The sequence below is a fragment of the Mastomys coucha genome, unplaced genomic scaffold (genome assembly GCF_008632895.1).
Source record: "Mastomys coucha isolate ucsf_1 unplaced genomic scaffold, UCSF_Mcou_1 pScaffold12, whole genome shotgun sequence".
Classification (NCBI taxonomy): domain Eukaryota; kingdom Metazoa; phylum Chordata; class Mammalia; order Rodentia; family Muridae; genus Mastomys; species Mastomys coucha.
The window spans coordinates 13,694,423-13,714,650 of NW_022196894.1; the positions used below are offsets into that span (position 1 = coordinate 13,694,423).

General features: G+C 47.1%; 1 protein-coding gene across 11 annotated transcripts in view; it reads left to right on the forward strand.

Moving 5' to 3' along the window:
- Top3b (DNA topoisomerase III beta) overlaps positions 1–18,559 on the forward strand; it is a 24,529-nt gene extending 5,970 nt beyond the window's left edge. For 2 of the 11 annotated variants that reach the window (XM_031363225.1, XM_031363227.1), the window contains exons 2-19: positions 1,233–1,315; positions 4,004–4,189; positions 5,144–5,275; positions 5,440–5,606; positions 7,093–7,167; positions 8,478–8,674; positions 9,096–9,252; positions 9,896–10,009; positions 11,390–11,480; positions 12,142–12,296; positions 12,423–12,528; positions 13,112–13,258; positions 13,366–13,539; positions 15,067–15,195; positions 15,694–15,843; positions 16,197–16,297; positions 16,962–17,163; positions 17,993–18,556. In XM_031363225.1, coding sequence (XP_031219085.1) covers positions 4,120–4,189; positions 5,144–5,275; positions 5,440–5,606; positions 7,093–7,167; positions 8,478–8,674; positions 9,096–9,252; positions 9,896–10,009; positions 11,390–11,480; positions 12,142–12,296; positions 12,423–12,528; positions 13,112–13,258; positions 13,366–13,539; positions 15,067–15,195; positions 15,694–15,843; positions 16,197–16,297; positions 16,962–17,163; positions 17,993–18,474 — 2,649 coding nt within the window. In that variant the 5' untranslated portion in view covers positions 1,233–1,315; positions 4,004–4,119 and the 3' untranslated portion in view covers positions 18,475–18,556. Of the gene's footprint in view, positions 1–1,229; positions 1,316–4,003; positions 4,190–5,143; positions 5,276–5,439; positions 5,607–7,092; positions 7,168–8,477; positions 8,675–9,095; positions 9,253–9,895; positions 10,010–11,389; positions 11,481–12,141; positions 12,297–12,422; positions 12,529–13,111; positions 13,259–13,365; positions 13,540–15,066; positions 15,196–15,693; positions 15,844–16,196; positions 16,298–16,961; positions 17,164–17,992 lie in introns of all 11 variants that reach the window. The other 9 variants (XM_031363230.1, XM_031363229.1, XM_031363231.1 and 6 more) reach the window with 8 other exon arrangements.
- The last annotated feature ends 1,669 nt before the right edge of the window (positions 18,560–20,228 follow it).

Consider the following 20,228-nt stretch of genomic DNA (forward strand, 5'->3'; position numbering starts at 1 on the left):
TGAGTTCCAGGACAGCCAGGGCTACACAGAGAAACCCTGTCTCGAAAAACAAAACAAAACAAAAAAAATAATAATACTGTTAAGGTAATATCTTTAATTATCTATATACAAGTAGGGGTTGTACATGTAAGTGTAGCACCTATGGAAGCCGGAAGGAGGCATCAGATCCCCTGGACTGGAGTTACACGTAGTTGTGAGCCGCCCCATATAGATGCTGGGAACCAAGCTCTAGTCCTCTGCAATAGTGCACACTCAGCTGCCGGACCATGTCTCCAGCAAAATTCTAACTTTCTTAAACAATTTCTAAACATAAGGAAACAATCCAGCTGTCCCCAGTTGTGAGTGAAATATAAATTCACAGCTATAAATAAACAGTAAAAAGAAGCATTATATGTTTGCAGTTATGTTGTCCTTGGGGGCCAGAGGTCAGGTGTTTCTTTTCTTGCTCTCCACCTTATTTTTTGAGACAGAGTCTCTCAGTAAACCTAAAGCTTACCATTTCTGCTAGATTGGCTAACCAGCAAGCTAGTTATCCTCCTCTCTCCACCTTCCCAGTGCTGAGATTTTAAGGCCATGCTACCATATCTTGCTCTTCATGTTGGTCCTAAGTATCAAACTTGTGTCCATATGCCTGCACAACACTTCCCTCACTGAGTCGTCTCACTTCACCTTTGCTCCAGAAGGTTGCCCTTGTCTGAACAAAAGTCTTTGGGTATTTAAATATGTATTTATAAATAGTAATGCAGCTGGGCATGGTGACCCAGGACTTTATAATTCTGGCACTTTGGGAGACTGAGACTGGAGGATTGCCACCAGTTCAAGGCCAACCTAGAATACAGAGTAAAACTCTTATTCCAAAACAGTAATGTATATGTCTGTGGATCAAAAAGAAAGGGAGACTGGAGGTATTATATGGTTGGTGTTAGGGTACTTGCCTGGCATGTGTGGAGCCCTGGGTTCAACCCCCGACACGACAACAAAAAGGAATGTGGGGCTGGAGAGATGGCCTAGGTTTAGTATATATCAGCTATGTGGTAGTTGACAACAGTCTGTAACTCCATTTCCAGGGAATGAGCACACAGACATTCAGGGGCATCCATATATATAACAAAACAAAACATTATAAAGAAAAAAATATGTCTTTTTTTTTTCTGTTTTATTTTGGTTGGTGTGCTTTTGGTTTGGTAGGTTTTTTGTGCTTATTATTGTCTTTTGTCCTCCCCTGCCAGCAGGTTTCAAGTGATATATCCTGCCCAGAAAGCTACAGCAGGGCCAACAGTGGTCCAGATATGAAGTTGTCATGTCCTCTTGCAAGGTATAATTGGCCATAGCACAGTGTAGTGTGGGCTAGTTAAGACAGAAACCTGGGCAAGGGCTGTGGGTGTGGGAGAGAGGCTTGACACCACTACACAGTGTTAAAGCTCTGAGGCTGGGTGCAGCTCCATGCAAGAGCTTGGCTTCTATATCCAACACCAGAAAGAAGACAGGGTCATCAAACAGTATTTTTCAGGATGGTAGAACAGTCAGGGAGCACAGGCAGAGGCTCCAAATGGACACACTCTTTCTTTCTCTCTCTCTTTTTTCTTTAGGATTGGGGGATTACTTTGATATAGAATCTCAAATAGTCCAGGCTGGCCCTGAGTTCCCTAGTAGACAATGACTTTAAACTGTTGATTCTCTTACCTCTACATTCCAAGTGCCCAAATAGGGTTGTTTTGTTTCACTTTGTTTTGTTTTTAGGTTTCGGTTCTTTTGCTTGTTTGTTTGTTTTTTAACATTTTTAGTGGGAAAAATTTTTTTCATGTAATATATTTTGATGATGTTCTTCCCTCTCTCAATTCCTCCCTACATTTCTACCCACCCAACTTTATATTCCTTTTTTTCCTTAATAAAAGAAAGAAAACATGCACAGACATACATACAACCATACAAATGAAAATCAAAGTAAATAAGCAAAATATCAATAAAACAAAAAATGGCCAAACATAGCAAAATGAGACAAAAAGACTACAAAGATACTCTTGGATCATTTTGGATTGGCCAACAATTCCTGGGCATAGTGCATGCCCTGAGATGTGGTTAATAGACACATTGAGACTTTGTTGTAGAAAACTAATTTTTCCATTGCAAGTGGATATCAATTGGAGATAGCTTCTTGGTTAGGGCTAGGAGCCCCTATCCACGTTCTTCTCTCAGTGCTGGGCCCTCATTTGGCTAAAACCTGTGTAAACCTTGTGCATGCTGCCACAGTCCCTGCAAGTTCACATGTACATCAGTTCTGTTATGTCTGGAAGACACTTTTCAAATATTTTTGCTTCCTCTTCCACATAACTCCCAACCCCTGAAGAGAGGGGTTTAATAAAGACATCCCGCCGGGCAGTGGTGGCACATGCCTTTAATCCCAGTGCTTGGGAGGCAGAGGCAGGTGGATTTCTGAGTTTGAGGCCAAAAAGAAACTTCTCCGATGATAGTTGAGGTGCTTATTTTGGGTATAGAAGAATATCATTGGGAGTCATTTTACTGCTGTGTTCAGAGCAATAGTATTTGGCTTTGCTGTAGGCCTGTGAACTGTCTAGTATCAATTCTTAGCTACCTAGGCAGTGTCAAGGATGGCTTCCATCTTATGGAGTGAGCCTTAAATCCTATCAGAAAGTGGTTGGTTACTTCTATAACATTCATACCACTGTTGCACCAATATAATTTGTAAATGTCTGTTGTTGGTCGCAGGGATTATAGCTAAGTGATACTGATAATTGCCTTTCTTCTCTGGTAACATACAGAGTACTCTGCAATGCCTACTGAATGCTAGTCAGTAGGGGTGAAACCTCTAGCTCAGCACCAGCTCAATTTCTCCATGTTTGACGCCATATATAAGTGTTCTCTTCAGTAATAGGACCTTAACTTTGGGTTGTGGAGAGCAACCAATAGCCTTGACAACAGCTTGAGATGTGTGGGGATTTCCATGGTGCCCCTTTGGCCGGCTCAACAAGCTGTTACTCATTCCTGGCACTGGAGGTTTGAAAACTTGGCAGCATAACATGTCTAGTTGGAATACTGTCAGAGCCTGTTATCTGGTAACTCATGTCTCTGTTAGTTGTCCCTCCCCACATTCCTTCCTTTATCTTTCTCTTTTATCCTCTTCCCTACTTAATCCCTCTATCTAGTTTCCTCTTTGTCTCCCCATAACACTGTGTTGTATTTCCCCTTCTAAGAGATGATTTCACAGACAGGCATCCCAAGAGCTAGTCCAGGGGATTGGGCACACACGCCCTGCCCCAGCCTATGAGTCCAGGTCTGTAGGTCCCAGCATGTTTTAGGCACAAACTTAGCAGCAAACTAAAGTCCTAGTGTCACTGCTGCTTCCCTACATAGAGCCAGACTCCCGCTTCCTGAGCAGTTGGTCATAGAGCAGATGTTCTCCGGTCTCCCCAGGTTTTCTTTGTCTCGCCCAGCTTTCATTTGTTTGGTTTCCTTCAGGCTGGGTACAGTTGAGTAGTAAGGTACTTATTTAGCATTCTGGTGGCCCTGGGTTCCATCTCCATCACCAACCTAAGAAAGAAAAGTGAATTCCTTGTTCTTGTCTTAGTCTTCTTGCCAACCCAGTCATTAGCAAATTATACCTAATAATGGGTTTCCTCATGACTTTCATACGTGACTATAATGTACTTTTTATACTCGTCACTGACTGCCTTTTCCTGTCCCATTCTCTGTGATTGCCTTCCTTTTCTAACTGTTGCCCTCTACCTTCCGTGTGTGTAACCCAGTGAGTTCCATTAGGTTCTTTACAGGATCATGGACACTTCAGCAGTAGCTACACCACTGAAGAAAGCGTTTCTCCTTCCCTCAGCAACTGTTACCCACACTTAGAGACATGCTGCCTGGAAGGAAGCATTCCATAAGCACACCATTCCTCTCTCCAGCCCATACCTTCTCTGTCCCTCTTCACAGAGTCCCCTGAGCGTTGGAGGGGTGAGATAAATGTACTGTCTGTCCTTCCCCTTAGGAGTCCGCATTGGCAGTCGTGTTGAGCTACAGAGGAGACCTTTCTAAGCTTTTTTTATTGCTGCTGTTCTGGATCTGGGTGAAACCATCTGTGGGCCCTGACAGCCTGGAGCAGGAATGAAGACCGTGTTCATGGTAGCAGAAAAGCCATCCCTGGCACAGTCCATTGCCAAAATCCTCTCCCGAGGTAGGAAAAAGCAAACACTAGGCTGTTTGATTGCTTTCATCTGTAAGCACAATCTTTTGTGCTCTTTTGATTGCTTCTTTTTCTAAAGCGTGTCTCCACAGCTGGTGGGTTCAGCTGGGATTGGCAGGTTTCAGGAAGCACCTTAGTAGCAAATTTCCTGTGACATGCTATGTCCACATGTGGAAGTCCCAGGCCTGAAGCCTCCAGGAAAAGTAATGACGAAGAAAGTATAGTGGTTGTCAGCATGCTGGTCCAGTTAGGAGCATTGGTCATGAGCACAAGAAATGATCCTGGAAGGAGCTAAATGAGACTAGGTCTTAGGTTTTGCACCACTAGATACTCACTACTGCCTGCTGGGCCCCTGATGTGGTTACAGTTACATTCCCTACATCTCATATCACTCACAAGTGGTCAGTGACCTGAGAGCCAGGAAGGTAGTGAAGATTTGCCCATCAGCATCCACTCTGCCACTGAAGTGGTACATGGAGGGAGGAGGAGGAAGAGCCCCTAGTTAAGCTGAGAATACACACTCCAGAGGTCCAGAGGGGGTCCGTCCAGAAGGCATCATTTCATTTCCAAGTACCAAGAGTGTTCAGCTGAGGGACCATAGTGTAGGATATAATAACCTTAAAATCTAAATAAATAAAGGTAGAATTCAAATTAAAAAAGAAAATAGAAATACAGTGAGACCCCAAGAGTCTCTGCCTCTAGTTCCTAGTCAGTATGGGACTGGTGTTGATGTGAGTTTCTGGGAACCTTTTCCTAGATGCTTCTGTCCCTTGGCACCATTAAGTCACCCAGTACCTAGTTATCTGCAAGGCACTTAAGGAATGTTACCAGTGACCACTCTGGAGAAGGAGAACTCTTGTCCCCCGAGAGTCAGCATGTAGGGCTCAGGGACCCACAGCATGTATAGGTCAGCCTCACAGTTGTCTGTGTGGTTTGCCTCCCTAGGAAACATGTCCTCACACAAAGGGCTGAATGGAGCATGTTCAGTGCACAAGTACACAGGAACCTTTGCTGGCCAACCTGTCCACTTCAAGATGACATCTGTCTGCGGTCATGTAATGACATTGGATTTTCTGGGTAAGATGGCCACTCTCCCCCTATCTCTGTCCTGTTGAAAGGAACACCATACAGCACTACCCAGGGTCTAGTTAGACCCTGCCCCAAACAGATCATGAAGTGGTTGGCAGCTGGGTAAGGTACCCATCCCCCCCTCTGCATGATGAACCCTATCCTATTCCTAGTTGTAACAACTGCATCGGCCTTTGTGAAGCGTGACTCAGTGTCTTTGGACATGGTTACAGGAAAGTACAACAAGTGGGATAAGGTGGATCCTGCAGAGCTCTTCAGCCAAGCTCCAACAGAGAAAAAGGAAGCTAACCCCAAGCTAAACATGCTCAAGTTCCTGCAGGTAAGGGAGGGTCTCCGAGCCCACTGAGGAGGCTCCTTCCAGCTCCCCATGTCATAGGTGGCCACAGCTGTCCTTTTGTGCCCTCATCTACATCTTGCACATCAAGGCTCTGGCTGGTAGCCATGGACCCTCCTTTCTGCCATTTCAATAAGTACTCTGTTGGCATGCCTGGCACTTTCATGCATGGCTTCCTATCTCAGACACTCTTGATACCAGTTCTAGAAAGCAGACATTCTGCTTTTATAATGGCTCGGTTAAGGGTTTTTCCCAATTTTAAAATAAATATGTACATCTTATTTAAAAAAAGAAAAAGCTGGAAACTCCGAGTCCTTCCTTCCTGAGTAATGCAAGCTGTGGTAAAGTACAGTTAAAGCCCTTGAAAGTGATCCTTGGTGGGGAGTGGTGCCAAACCAGCCCAGTCAATATTGCCTAAGTTATAATTTGAAAAATAGGGCTTAGATGCTAGCTGGTCTGATATAACATCCTTGGCGACTCATGGTGAGATTACCAGCACCAGGGAAGCAGAGGCAGATGAACCCCTGTGAGTTCAAGGCCAGCCTAGTCTACACAGACAGACCCTGTCTCAATAAGAAAGAAACAAAAATCTGAGAAAGTGTTTCAAGAAATACTCGTTTAAAAAAAAAACCCTACTGGAAAATAAAGATAAGTTTAAAGGAAAAGCAGTATAGACACATGACCCAAAACAAGCACTGTTAATACTGAACTGTTTCATGTCAGCTCTTGATGGTCAGGACATTAAGGTCAGAAGGCGAGGAGAAGGACCAATGAGAGTAGATGAGGGCAAGAGAAAATGATGGGGTTGAATGTACTAAAAGTATACTATGCACATGTTTGAAAATGTAAAAGATAAAGCCTTAAGTAAATCCACTTTAATCTTTTATTCCCTCTGGAAATTATAGAGCACACACTGTATTTTGTGACTATATAATAAAAGTAAAAATAGTTATTCTAGGGGTTAGAGAAATGGCTCAGTGGTAAGAGCACTTGTTGCACAAACATAAGAACCTGAGTTTGGATCCCAGCACCCATGGTCAGTGCCATGGAGGGCAGAGGCAGGAGGATCTCTGGGTCTTGCTGGCCAACCATGTACCTCCAGGTTCAGTGAGAAACCTTGTCTTAAGGGGATAAGACAGAGACTGGTAGAGCAAGGTACCCAGCAATGTCCTCTGGCCTCTGCCCACAGGCTTATGCACCTGCATGCCCATGCACTTGCACACCTGCATGCACATGCACACCCATGCACATGCACCACACCACATGCAGAAGGATAGACATATTGTAATTACAGTTTTTTGATCTAACAGTATGATAGTTCAGAACCAAAGCCTTCTCTAAGTCTGAGACAGCCTCATTGTAGACAGCTTCTTGCTCAGCTCCTCATATTGGAAGCCCAGTACCTTGTTCCATCTCCTGTCCCCAGAGGGGGATGTCACAGGGATGATGGTCAGTGTGTGCTTTGTGGCAGGTGGAGGGCAGAGGCTGTGACTATATCGTGCTGTGGCTGGACTGTGACAAGGAAGGCGAGAATATTTGCTTTGAGGTGAGTGTGGAGTCTACTCTGGTTCCCTTTAGACCTTTTAGGCCTTCCCAATCAGAGTTTGTCACCCTATTCCTGAGGTTAGCATAGGGAGTATAGGGCTCAAATAACATCTTCTCCCAACCCCTTGCTTTCAGAAAATCTGTAGCTACTTTAAATGCATAGACCTAGAGCTGGAAAAACAGCTCATTGGTTAAGAGCAATTGTTGCTCTTACAATTACACAGGTTTACAACCATCTGTAACTTCCAAGGTATCTGATGCCCTCCTCTGAGAGCACCATGCATGCACATTGGGCACAGACAGACAGACAGACAGACAGAACACTCACACACATAACATGAAATAAATGAATCTTAAAAAAAAATAATGCATAATCTAGGGCCCACAAGATGGTTCTGCAAGTGGAGGTGCTTCCCACTAATTCTGACACCCTGAGTTTAATCCCCAGAGCCCCACACGGTAGGAGAAAGCCAACTCATGAAAGTTGTCCTCTGACCTCTAACTCACACCATGGCACATGGGCACACACACAAACCAATTAGTGGTAGTCGTAGTAGTATTTTTTTAAGCACCATTCTGGGTGGGTGCAAGTTTCAGAATTTTCAGTGTTTGGCTTAGCTCCATGCCTGTTGTCGACTTTCAGTTACTATAGTTTATCTCCTCGATAATCTACTAATGTGTATGAGTATTTTGCCTATATGTATGTATTTTACTGTGTATGTGCCTGGTGCCCTCAGAGGTCAAAAAACGGCATCAGATTTCCCAGACCTGGAGTTACAAATAGTTTTCCCATTAATGTTGCCACTGCATGCCCCAGCTTCTCTGCTCCTCCCCCTGTATAGCCTTAGTGAGTCTCAATTCCAGGACTTTCTATACCTAGCTCCCACCCCCATACAAAGCCTGCTGTGACCTCCCCATTTTTAGTCATTTTATCTTTTCCTTTGTCTGTTCTCCAATTATGTAAAAATTCTACCTATCCATCCAAGCACGCCCTACTCCCAGAAAAGGGAAGGGATTTGGGACCACGAAGCCCTTGTGTGCTGGGTACAGCATTCACTGGTTAGCTCAGATGAAAGTGCCCAGAAGGGAAAGGGTAGCAGCCTTGAGGCAGCACTAAGAAGTGGGCTGAGGAGTGGGTGCATATCTGGAAGTGAGTGCAACCAGCAAGGCAGCCGGCAAGCAAGGGATTTCCAGGGAATCTAAGCTGTCTAGAAGGGAAAAGGTTAACCCTGGAAGGCCTGCCCAGCAGTGGGGTCCAAGAGTGAAAGGCAGGGATGAGGAATTAACTGCAGCCAGTATTCTTCCTCCCAGGTCCTTGATGCCGTTCGGCCTGTCATGAATAATGCCCACAATGGTGAGAAGATAGTGTTCCGAGCCAGGTTCAGCTCCATCACTGATACAGACATCTGTAATGCCATGACCCGCCTGAGTGAGCCAGACCACAATGAGGCACTCTCAGTGGATGCCCGCCAGGAGCTAGACCTGCGCATCGGCTGTGCATTCACTAGGTGCTGTTCCCTACCACATGCATATACTCTCCCTCTAGCCAGGATACTGCCTTTCCCAGGGCCCTAAGAGCCTGCATAAGCTATCAGAGATGCTTTTTTTTTTTTTGAACCTGAAGAAAATTTTATATATTTATCAGATGCACATCACATAGGACACAACTTCTTAAGCAGATTATTGGTATGCACTTGTGTCCTGGGGGACAGTATTCATGGGACACACCCTGTCCTTACTCCATCCTGTGCACACATATAATTCTTCTTTCATGACTTCATACTCTGTCACTTTTGCTGTCTTGAAAGTGAGGAGCAGCCTCTTTATGCGACCTCTCAGTATATACCCACAGATCCACAAGCTAGGTTCACATGGTGTTTGTCTAGAATTAATTATTCATCTATTTTTCTGTCTTTCTCAACCCTCTAGGTTTCAAACAAAGTATTTCCAGGGAAAATATGGCGATTTAGACAGCTCTCTCATCTCCTTTGGACCATGTCAGACTCCTACCCTGGGATTCTGTGTAGAAAGACATGATAAAATCCAGTCCTTCAAACCAGAGACCTACTGGGTACTTCAGGCCAAGGTTTTCTTCCCTTCTTTATTCCTGTTTTGTTGTGGGTTTGGGGTGTGGACTCTGACAGTTTTCCTCATCGTCATGAGCACCTTGTTGGCCCCAGGCTAAGAACACAAGTGTGAGTTACAGTACCAATAGTTGTAGGTCCTGGTGCCCAGGAGGTGGAGTCACCAGCTCTCTTGGAGCAGTGAAGCAGGGCTGCACCTGGACACACTGAATTTGGATAAGTAGGCGTGAGTTCCTTCTTGGGGTGAAGGTGAGGCCAGCCACTGGGCCAGTGTCTTCAGTGGGGAAGTCCAGCACAGGGTCAAGACCGTGCTCTCAAAACCTCCTAAAACACAACAGGTTTAAAACATAGTAGAGAATTCCTGTGTTGCCTCCAAGACTGGGAATTGTGTGGGCATGGGGAGGTACTGTGGGTATGGAGACCTTGATAAGCAGGGATAGAGTGAGAAGCACATCTTCAGGTATTTCATAAGGGCCCACCCTCAGTATCTGCTCCGGAATGAGAAGAGTCAAGTATAAGCTTTGGATCCATAGCTCAACAGTTATGAGATGTTACAGCTAGGCTATTTCATCTGTGACCAAACCCAGTGTCCTCTGTCTCAGTTTTCTTTCCTGCAGTGTGCTTTGCCTTTTGTCTTCCCTACAGGTTCATACTAATAAAGAGGAGTCACTCCTTCTGGACTGGGACCGTGTTAGAGTTTTCGACCGGGAGATTGCACATATGTTTTTAAACATGACAAAGCTAGAAAAAGAAGCTTGGGTATGCTTTCTATGTCTACATCTGTCTCATCTGTCCTGGATGGGCATACCTTAGAATCAGTGACCCTGGATCATGCCTTTCTGCCTTTTATGAGATTCAGATGGCTTCTTGAAGAAATGATTGGTTCCTCACACATTCATTCTTAACATGCAGTGCAGCATCTGTGAAGCACTACCTCATGCTAGCCACACCTGAGCCAGGTCATTTCCACTGTCTCTTCCCACAGACTCATGTGCAGGGTCTCCTTTGGCAGGACTCCATTTCATACAAATGTTTCTTTTCTATAATATCCAAAGCTACCAGCTGCAGAGGAACCTGTGTGCACATTGGTAAACAGGCTTGCCTGAGGTCATACGGCTAGGATAGAGGTCTAAGATCACACACTTAGTCAACTTTCACACTTCAGTAGTGATGTTTCCCACTCACGGCTTCTCTGAATCAGAGGGGCTCCTGCTTGGTGCTTAGGAAGATGGTCAGCTTAGCAAAGGCTGGCTGCACAGGATAGAAGCAGGTCTACATCCATCACAGCCAAGATCCTGCAGCTGGGACAGCTCACCATCCCTGAGCCTCGTCCTGGCCTTCAGTCACATCTGTCTGCAGTTTTCAGACCTTGCTTTGGTGCCAATTTGCTCAGGCTTTGCTGGCTTACATGTAAGGCTACTTCACATTGGTAACTCTGATGTCAGCACCCACTCCAAGGGACCCTAACTAACCTCCAGTGTCACATGTACACAAACATCCTCAGTGTTGGCACCCATATTTGTAGCCTGGAATCCAGAATGTGTTGCCCTGGCCAGTCTTTGTAAGTTTGGTTAAGGAAGAGACCAGCTGGTGTGTTTGGGTTATGTGTGCATAGGCAAAGCAAAGAGTCAGCTTCTCCATAAGTATGCTAACCCACAGTGGGAGGGGAGCTCGCCTGACAAGCACAGCCTATAAATTCAAATGACTGCCTTTGGGGAATTGTGGGATTTTCCACAATACCTTGCAGCTTCTCTTAAAAATAGGAAAGCTTTACAATGCTAGTGGCCCAATGGGCAGCACTCACAAAGCCACCAGCAGCCATTTCCCTCACACAACACAAAGGCCATCCTGGGGCTTGGCCTATGTTGACTTCTGTGGGATTTACATCTACAGTCCCTTCCTCAGTTCTTTTCCAGTCCTCCACATTTTGTGTTTCCTTCAAGAAAAACAGAGGATGCATGCGCTCTCTGCCTGCCCCCTCCCTTTTTCCTAATCCTAAATATTCAGCTCCATCATCAGATTGTTGGAGAAATAGAATTTCAGGAGGGCAACCAGTGAATTAATTCAGACCTTTGTTCACATGCTTCACCTCCTTTATGTTTATCTTGCCAAATATCACTCTATCTGTCCTGCCCACAGGTGGAGGCTACGAGCAGGAAAGAAAAAGCCAAGCAGAGACCACTTGCTCTGAACACTGTGGAGATGTTGCGTGTGGCCAGCTCAGCTCTAGGTATGTAGAAACACTTCTCTAAAGCACCCCTAAAGACATCATGAGACTGGTACAGGGCAGGGCCAATTTGTAACACACACCAAGCCCTTCTCATGCTGTGATGCTTGAAGATTAGGTCGAGGTCTTGAGTCTCGTGTGAGTTTTCTTTAAATCCTAGAATAGGATTCCTCTAAGCATTGCTTCCTTAGCTATCACAAGAGATAGTCTGAAAAACTGGTAATCTTTGAAAGCTGTATCCTAGAGCATTATCCTCACAAAGCTAGCTCTTCCTCGATACAGCAATGCCATCAAATGATCAATAGCCAAGTGTCAATTCATAGGTTAGAGAGCAAGAGGAGAAGCTCTCTTACACTGTAGAGTCCTAATAGGCTCACCTACCCAAAGGCCTAGTTGCTGCTCTGTGGCCAGAGTTCAGACTGTCATCAGTACTGCTTTGAGTACTATAAAGTGGTCCCATGGAGCAATGAGCAGTGTTTCCCACTGGGCCCACTTTTCCAGATACAGGACCTCAGTTCAAGACAGGCTGTATTCCAGATGCCCATCCAGCCAGTACCTCTGGCAATAGCCACTATGAGTCATCTGTGAGGTTACACGAGAATGCCCAAACCTATGGGTGAACCCTAGCCAACTTCCAGACCCCTTAGCCTCCTGTTTTTGACAGGTATGGGACCACAGCATGCCATGCAGATAGCTGAGAGATTATACATACAGGGCTACATCAGCTACCCACGGACAGAAACCACCCACTATCCCGAGAACTTTGACCTGAAGGGCTCTTTGCGACAGCAGGCCAATCACCCATACTGGGCAGACTCGGTGAGCAGAATGGGCCTTGCCCTGAACAACCCATCAGCTGTGGTCCCTAGACAGGCTTTAGCCAAGCCCAAAACTGATGGGAAGCCATCAGCCTGACTTGACTCTGCCTTGCCTCCCCTCTCTCAGGTAAAGCAGTTGTTAGCAGAAGGCATCAACCGCCCTCGGAAAGGTCATGATGCTGGTGACCATCCTCCGATCACACCTATGAAGTCAGCTACAGAGGCTGAATTAGGTATTGAGTGCCCCTCTTCCCAACATCCTCACACTCCTCAGGCTTCCATGGTGTGAGGTGAAGCTGCTATAGGCACATGGCTCCAGTAGGCAAGGTCAGGCCCATTATCAGTATAGCTGCTCCTGAGCCTGCCTCTGGCTTAGTAAAACCCTCATCACCAAGCATCTAAGACAGAAGTGAAGTGGTTGCAGCTGGTTGGGGAATGAGGCAGAGTACCAGAGCTCGGAGGCAGTCTGTACCTCCTACCTAAGGTATTCCAGAAGGCCTATAGAGAAGGGAGAGTCAAGAACTGCTGCAGATCCAAGTGTAAAGCAAGAGTCCCACATACAGATGTGCCTAACGAACAGTCTCCTAGAAACACTGCCAGGCCACCTAGGTACTAGAGCAGCTTCCATACCTGTGCTTTCCTTCCTCCTTGCAGGCTTTGAGGCCGGGGATAAGGCTTAATGGTATGGCATTTGCCTGGCATGTGCTTAAAGCCCTAAATTCAATCCCTGGCATCATACATATACACACATCCTTGGTACCCACGCAGAGGGCCTGTTGCTGGTCCAGGGCACCTGGTTACACTGAGCCTTTATAGGAGGTGACGCGTGGAGACTCTACGAGTACATCACCAGACACTTCATTGCCACAGTGAGCCATGACTGCAAGTACCTCCAGAGCACTATCTCCTTCAGGATCGGGCCTGAACACTTTACATGCATGGGAAAAACAGTTATTTCCCCAGGTACAGTGGAGACCACAGGGGTCCCTTTCTTCTTATCTATACAGACACTGAGATCTCTGGATGGGAGGCCCAAGTGGGAACCTCAAATGACAGTGGTATCTCTCTAGGCTTCACAGAGATCATGCCTTGGCAGAGCGTGCCCCTGGAAGAGAGTCTGCCCACGTGCCAGAAGGGCGATAGCTTCACTGTGGGTGAAGTGAAGATGCTAGAGAAGCAGACGAGCCCACCAGACTATCTGACTGAGGCCGAGCTCATCACTCTCATGGAGAAGCATGGTATCGGTAGGTACCCAGTCTGGGGTCTCCATTCCCAGGGCCTTGGCCAAGAGGTGATGATAGTAAAACTTCTTATGATCTATATATCCCTGGCTCAGCATGAGGTAACAGATGGTCCAATGTATAACCCATGGGTCAGACACATTGTGTAGAGCCATTTACAAGGCCTTATCATCAGGCCTGACTTGGCCTTCCATACGAAGAGTGTCATACAGGCTTGTGCACCATGAGACTGCCACACATTGACAGGTGCCCACCAGACTCAATGTTAATCCAGGATTCTGAAGGATTCCTGGGCTAGATCAGGTGCCTCCCCAAAACAGACAGCTAGGTGGCCTGCCCTAGAATTCTGGTCTGGGCCTGCTTCTTCCCAGGGCCCAGGTGCCCAAGGTAAATTTCTGACAGTAGCCTTGGCCTGTGGCTGAGGTGCCATTGATGGATAGTGCAGTGCTAAGAACCTTTCACACTTGTGACTTGTAGTAGCTTGTGTACTGTTCTAGACCTGGTGACCAATATGCACTTCAATTTGGGACAGTGAACAGAGTTTGTGTGTGACCTCTGAACAGGAGAGTGAGGGCCATGCTGTTGATCAAGGTCCATGGGGCAGTATAAAAAAGACTTAACTACCTGGACATAAGCTCAAAGCCAGCCTGGGCTCTGAGACTCTGCCTGTTGTTGGGGGGGAGGGGGAAGGGGGGTGTGGGTGTGTGTAGCAACCATACAGGAACTCTTGTATGTGCAAACTGCCGTGATCTAGGCCAATTCCTAATCTTGGCAGTGAGCCAGCCAACTGTAGAACCTCTAAAGGTTCTTTAACCCCCAATGCCAATATCTTCCCCTGTAAACCCTGCCCAGGTACCCACAGAAAGCTAAGTGTTCCTCTGCCAGTACTACAAGTGTGCATGCAGGGCAGAGTTCCTTTTCACACCTCTGACATCACACAGCAGATGCATCACCTTCCACTTTTCCTTCTCTGCCAAGCTGCAACCCTGGGGTGGGAAGCATGCTTTGGGTATTATAAGGGGCCTTAGAGAATGGGAAAAATAGGAGAGAGAAAATGGGTAAAACCAGCTTGGTTCTGCAGTAGCTTTATGAGCTCTCTCTGGTAGAAGCTGGATCCTGATATCTAGAGGGTGTACAAGCCATAGTTTCCAGATAAAAGAAGCCAACGTGGGTTTACTGGTTTCAGGAGATGCCCTCTGACCTAACAGTCCTCTCTGGGCCTCTGTCCTTTAACTATAAAATTAAAACACCAATGAAGGCTGTCCTTGGTTCACAGGTGTGCCCCAGCACAATGCAGAGACAGCCCTGCTCTATCTTGGGGATCTTTCTGCATCATGGCTTCTGGCAGCCATACAGGAAATAGCAGTCTGGACCTGATAAGCAAAATAAGCTTCAGTTTGTGGCACTATACTCCTTCCTATCGGTGTCTGGGAGGGTTTCTGTGACAGGTGGATGGAACTAGAGTGCATAGTCCAGAGCATCTTCTTGGGGCAGGCTAAGGAATACCCAGACCCATGCTGTGCATTCCAGGGACTGATGCCAGTATCCCTGTGCACATCAACAATATCTGCCAGCGCAACTATGTTACTGTGGAGAGTGGCCGCCGGCTCAAGCCCACCAACCTTGGCATAGTTCTGGTGCATGGTTACTACAAAATTGGTGAGTCTGTCTACCCACTACCTATGACCTGCTGGGCTTTCTGGCTCCTTCCTATGCTGTGGCTCTGCTGCCTCTTGCAGTGGCCCCATGCTCTTCATGCATTTCCCTAATCCCCATTGCAGAGATGCTATGGGACTCAGGAATTTGATGGATGAACACATAAAGGTAAAACAGAGGCTTCTTCTACAAACCAAACCTTGGGTTCTTCACTAAGATACCCACCAACTCTGTCCATTAAAATGCCTCGTGTTCTTTGGGAGATGCAGAAGTACAGCATAGACCTGGCCATTCTGCAAAAGATTTCTACACACTTTCCTGATTGGAAGTTCAGGAAAAGTCTGGTGGCAGTAGGAGCTGCCCTTGTTGCCTTCCAACTCTGGACAAGCAGCCCAGGAAGACTGGGTCAGAGCTAGGTTGAGCAGGACAGCAGTTCTTGCCTGCCTAGTGGGGTGGCAAGGTCCTGGGTGTCCACAGCAGCATCCACCCACTTGCTCATAGATGCAGAGTTGGTACTCCCCACCATCCGAAGTGCAGTGGAGAAGCAGTTGAACCTCATTGCCCAGGGCAAAGCTGACTACCACCAGGTCCTGGACCACACCCTGGATATCTTCAAGAGAAAGTTCCACTACTTCGTTGATTCTATTGCTGGTAAGGCCTGCCTCTTCCTTGCCCCTCATCAGCAGCTATTCCAACAAGATAGAGCCCCCTGAGGCCCATTCCAGATCTGGGCTCTGAGCCTCTATGAGTCAAAGCAGTGATGCCTCCCTGTTAGCTGTTGCCGGGAGCAGGTTAATTAATATCCGAATCAGGAATATACAAAGCTGATGAGTAGGGCTGCAGCTCTGTACTCTATCACTGACAGAAACACAGTCACACTTGGATCCTTGACCTTGTGTGGTGGCCTCTTTGTCTAGTTCACCCAGTTTTACCAAGCTACCTATTGAAGAGAGGGCTGCCAAAGACCAGAAGGGACATGACCCCTGTGCTATGCTTGCTCTCAGGCATGGACGAGTTGATGGAGGTGTCCTTTTCACCCCTGGCTGCCACTGGCAAGCCCCTTTCACGCTGTGGGAAGTGCCATCGATTTATGAAGTACATCCAGGTATGTGGACGTTGAAAGACTGTCACTACATCTAGCCAGAGCATTCCTGTTCAAATATCACCTTAAGCCTCTTCTTTGTCATTAGTCAAGTGGAAGTAATGTTCGTTGTCACACAGAATGGTTAAAAGGCCTGAATCAGCACCAGTAACCACACAAACCATCAGGCCATATACAAATTGTTCACTCTCAACACCATTCACTCTCTTGCTCTCATGAATATTATTAACATGCTGGGGCTTTACATTTACAATGTGTGCTATGTGTGTAATGTGTATGTGTGTTTGTGTGTATACTCGCATGTATTCTACAACACTCATGTGGAGGTTAAAGGACCACTTGTAGGAGTCAGTTCTCTCCTTCCATCATATGGGTTCTAAGGATTGAACTCTGGCATTAGCAGCAAGCTCCTTTACTTGATGGACCATCCACCAGCCTCATGCTAGGGCTTTAGAATCTCTGGCTTTGTGAGGGAAGGAAGAAATGGGGAGGTCTGGTAACTGGGCCTCATACCAGTGGTTGAGAGGTATTTGCCTGGCACTGAATTCTGTATTCTGTGTACCTGTTAGGTATTCAGCATTACCTATTCAGTGTTTCAAAGGAAAGCACAGCAAGAAAGTCAAGCCCAACACCCCTCATATTCCTTCTTATTGCCCCCATCCCTTAGGCCAAGCCAAGCCGCCTGCACTGCTCCCACTGTGATGAGACCTACACTCTCCCTCAGAATGGTACCATCAAGCTCTACAAGGAGCTGCGATGCCCATTGGATGACTTTGAACTGGTCCTGTGGTCCTCCGGCTCCAGGGGCAAGAGCTACCCACTATGTCCCTACTGCTATAACCACCCACCCTTCCGAGACATGAAGAAAGGTAAGTGTGGCACATGGGGGCCCTCAGGTTCATACTTAGCATACTCCAATGGGGTCCCTTACCCATCCATCACTACCTGTGCACACTGGTACTGAGTCAGGGACCCTATGAAATACTTGTGCCATTACTCAGGCACTGTCTAGGCTATCTGGTCTAGGTATGCCTGGGTCCTAATTGAGCAAATAGCTTGCTCACTTAGGATCTGAGCAGGGGGCAAGATGTGCCCCTCAGGGGCTGGGCTAAGTAAGAGGCAAGCAACCTCAGATAAGGACAGCTGGCAAACAAAGCCCCCTGGGTTCTCAGCACTGCTGTTGTCTTACTTTATACCCTTTCTGGAAAAAAAGAGAGCATGTATCTAGGCTAAGCAGTGCCTACCAAGCCTGGAACCAGAAAGGCTCAGTGCCAACACATGTGGTACTCTCTCAGGTGGTACCATCCCGGATCTCAGACTAGGAGCCAGCTCCTTTGTTACCTGAGGTATTCATTAGGAATCCTCAGGGTCTCAGTCCACACGCTTACTACCAAGATAATGAGGCTCTCTTCCCATCCTCACCCCAACACTCACTCACCAGCATCCCCCTCAGTGTCTTACAATGCAGCAAGTAGGTGACAGGTGAGCTGAGCACACCCTGGAAGAGCCATTAATAAGCTACAGAAGGAAATGAGGGTTTGGGGTTCAGCTGGAGTCCTTGGAGCAAGATATCCCAAAAGCATGTTAAGAGTGAGTGCCACTTTGTTCTAGAATAAGAATCTAGCAGTCTGACATTGAAAGCAGCCAGAGTTGAGGGAGCCAGGGCATGTTTAGGTCACTGGACTCCTCTCCCTTCAGGTATGGGCTGCAATGAGTGCACACACCCCACCTGCCAGCACTCACTGAGTATGCTGGGCATTGGCCAGTGTGTGGAATGTGAGAATGGAGTCCTGGTTCTGGACCCCACCTCCGGTCCCAAGTGGAAGGTGGCCTGCAATACATGCAATGTGGTGGCACACTGCTTTGAAAATGCCCACCGAGTACGGGTCTCTGCTGACACCTGCAACTCCTGCGAAGCTGCCTTGCTCGATGTAGACTTCAACAAAGCCAAGTCTCCCCTTCCTGGCAGTGAGACTCAGCACACAGGCTGCATCTTCTGTGACCCCGTCTTCCAGGAGCTGGTGGAGCTGAAGCATGCAGCCTCCTGCCACCCCATGCACCGAGGTGGTCCTGGAAGGAGGCAGGGTCGTGGGCGGGCCCGGGGCCGGAGACCTCCAGGAAAGCCCAACCCTAGGCGGCCAAAAGACAAGATGTCAGCCCTGGCTGCTTACTTCGTATGACAGCCTCTTTTCCCCACTCCAGACACGTTGTGGTTATCTTTGAGCCACTGAAACCATTAAAATGCTTTTTATTTTGTATTCTCTGGAACAAAAAGCCTGGGACCTTTTACTGGTGAAAAAGAGGGTTCCTATGTCTGTGGAAACCTGTGAGAATGAGCTTTATCCCTCCACGCCCGCTCTGCCCACACCATGGCAGTGCCAGCAAGAAAGCACATCTGGGACCATGGGAGCAATGTATCCGGAGCTCACACCAAGTATGTACATGTACAGTGGTGTAGCTATGTGTGACACAGAAGAAAGGTGGACATTAGCAACCCAGAGAAGTCTTGGCCAGGTGGAGCAGGCACCTTTCCCAGACCCTTGCTCAGTACCTGTAGCCTAGCTTCCTGATCCCTAACCCAGATTTGTATGGCTGCCACTCAGAAACTCCAAGCATGTAGAGCCTGTGTGTGACTCTGGTGACACTGTGGATCTATTTTGACACTGACTGTCATCATGTGTCTGTATTCCTCAGACAGGTAACTGAATTCTTCCATTGAAGCTGGTCAGAAGCCAAGTTTAGAAAACATTCTGTAAGACTGGTCCGTGGTGCAGCTGAGTATAGCTATGGACCACCTTTCTGACTGCCACCCCTTCCTGTGTTCCCTTCTCCACCCACTCACTATGGGTTTTAAGTGATAGAAACTGCCTTCTGGCCATGCCTTGCCATGTGGTACCAGGGCCCAGCAAGAAAGGTGCCCAAGATTACTCTGTAAAATGCTGGCTCGAGAGGCAGCCAACAGCATTCCTCATAGGATTCCTCGGTCTGCAGTAGATTCACAGTTACACAGGGCAGGTAGACTCACAAGAAAGCCATAAGGCAACTAGAGTTCATGTAGTTGTCTGTCCACATAGCTCCACCAAGACTTCCTACCTGAGCCCTGTCAACCATAAAAGAACATACAACAGAGGAAGAAGTGATACCTTAGGAAAGCTGACCAGAGGCAGTGGCCCAGAAAGCTGTATAGAAGTTGCTGGCACAGAAGTAATAAGCTACAGGACAAAATAGACACTCGGAATCTATCCTCTCCACTCCAGTCAGAATCTTGTACCTGAATAAGCCACATCTCAATCGAGTACGCAGCACAAGGGTGTGACTTTGCTATTCTGCCCATTTGGCCCAATCCTATCTTGAATAGACTGCAGGAACACAAACAGCTCAGTGGTGTGCTTAGTTTGGGCTTGAGGAAAGACTGTCCTACAGGCCTTAAACCCACACTTGTTATCCCATCTTTAAAATTCTATACTCAAGTTGCAACCCACATAGGCCTCTTAATGTACCCTTTTTTTTTTCTTCCATGCACTTTATGTGGAACTCCAGCAGACAGCCTTAGCTATCTAAACTGTACTCTTAAACTCCTGACCCCATCACCTTCCCCCCCAACACACACACACATCAGTACAGCCTCGTTATCATTGCTAACCTGTCAGCACAAAACAATTAGGACTAGGGGTGAACTGTCTTCAGAGCAGCTGTGTTCCTAGGCATCACCTTTTCTGCTCTGGAAGCTGATGAGGTCAGAGTTGCAGGGTGACCTGTGTTGTGGGAGGCAAGCAAGATCTCACAGGCCAGCCCTCCAGCAGTCCCATTTCTGTTACCTTGAGATTGTGGTTCACACTAACATGAGGAAGTCTGTGTTTCAAGTGGAATACTCTCCCAGCACTGTAGAAGGCACCGTGGACCTCAGCCATACATCATTCCTTTCTAGCCCTAT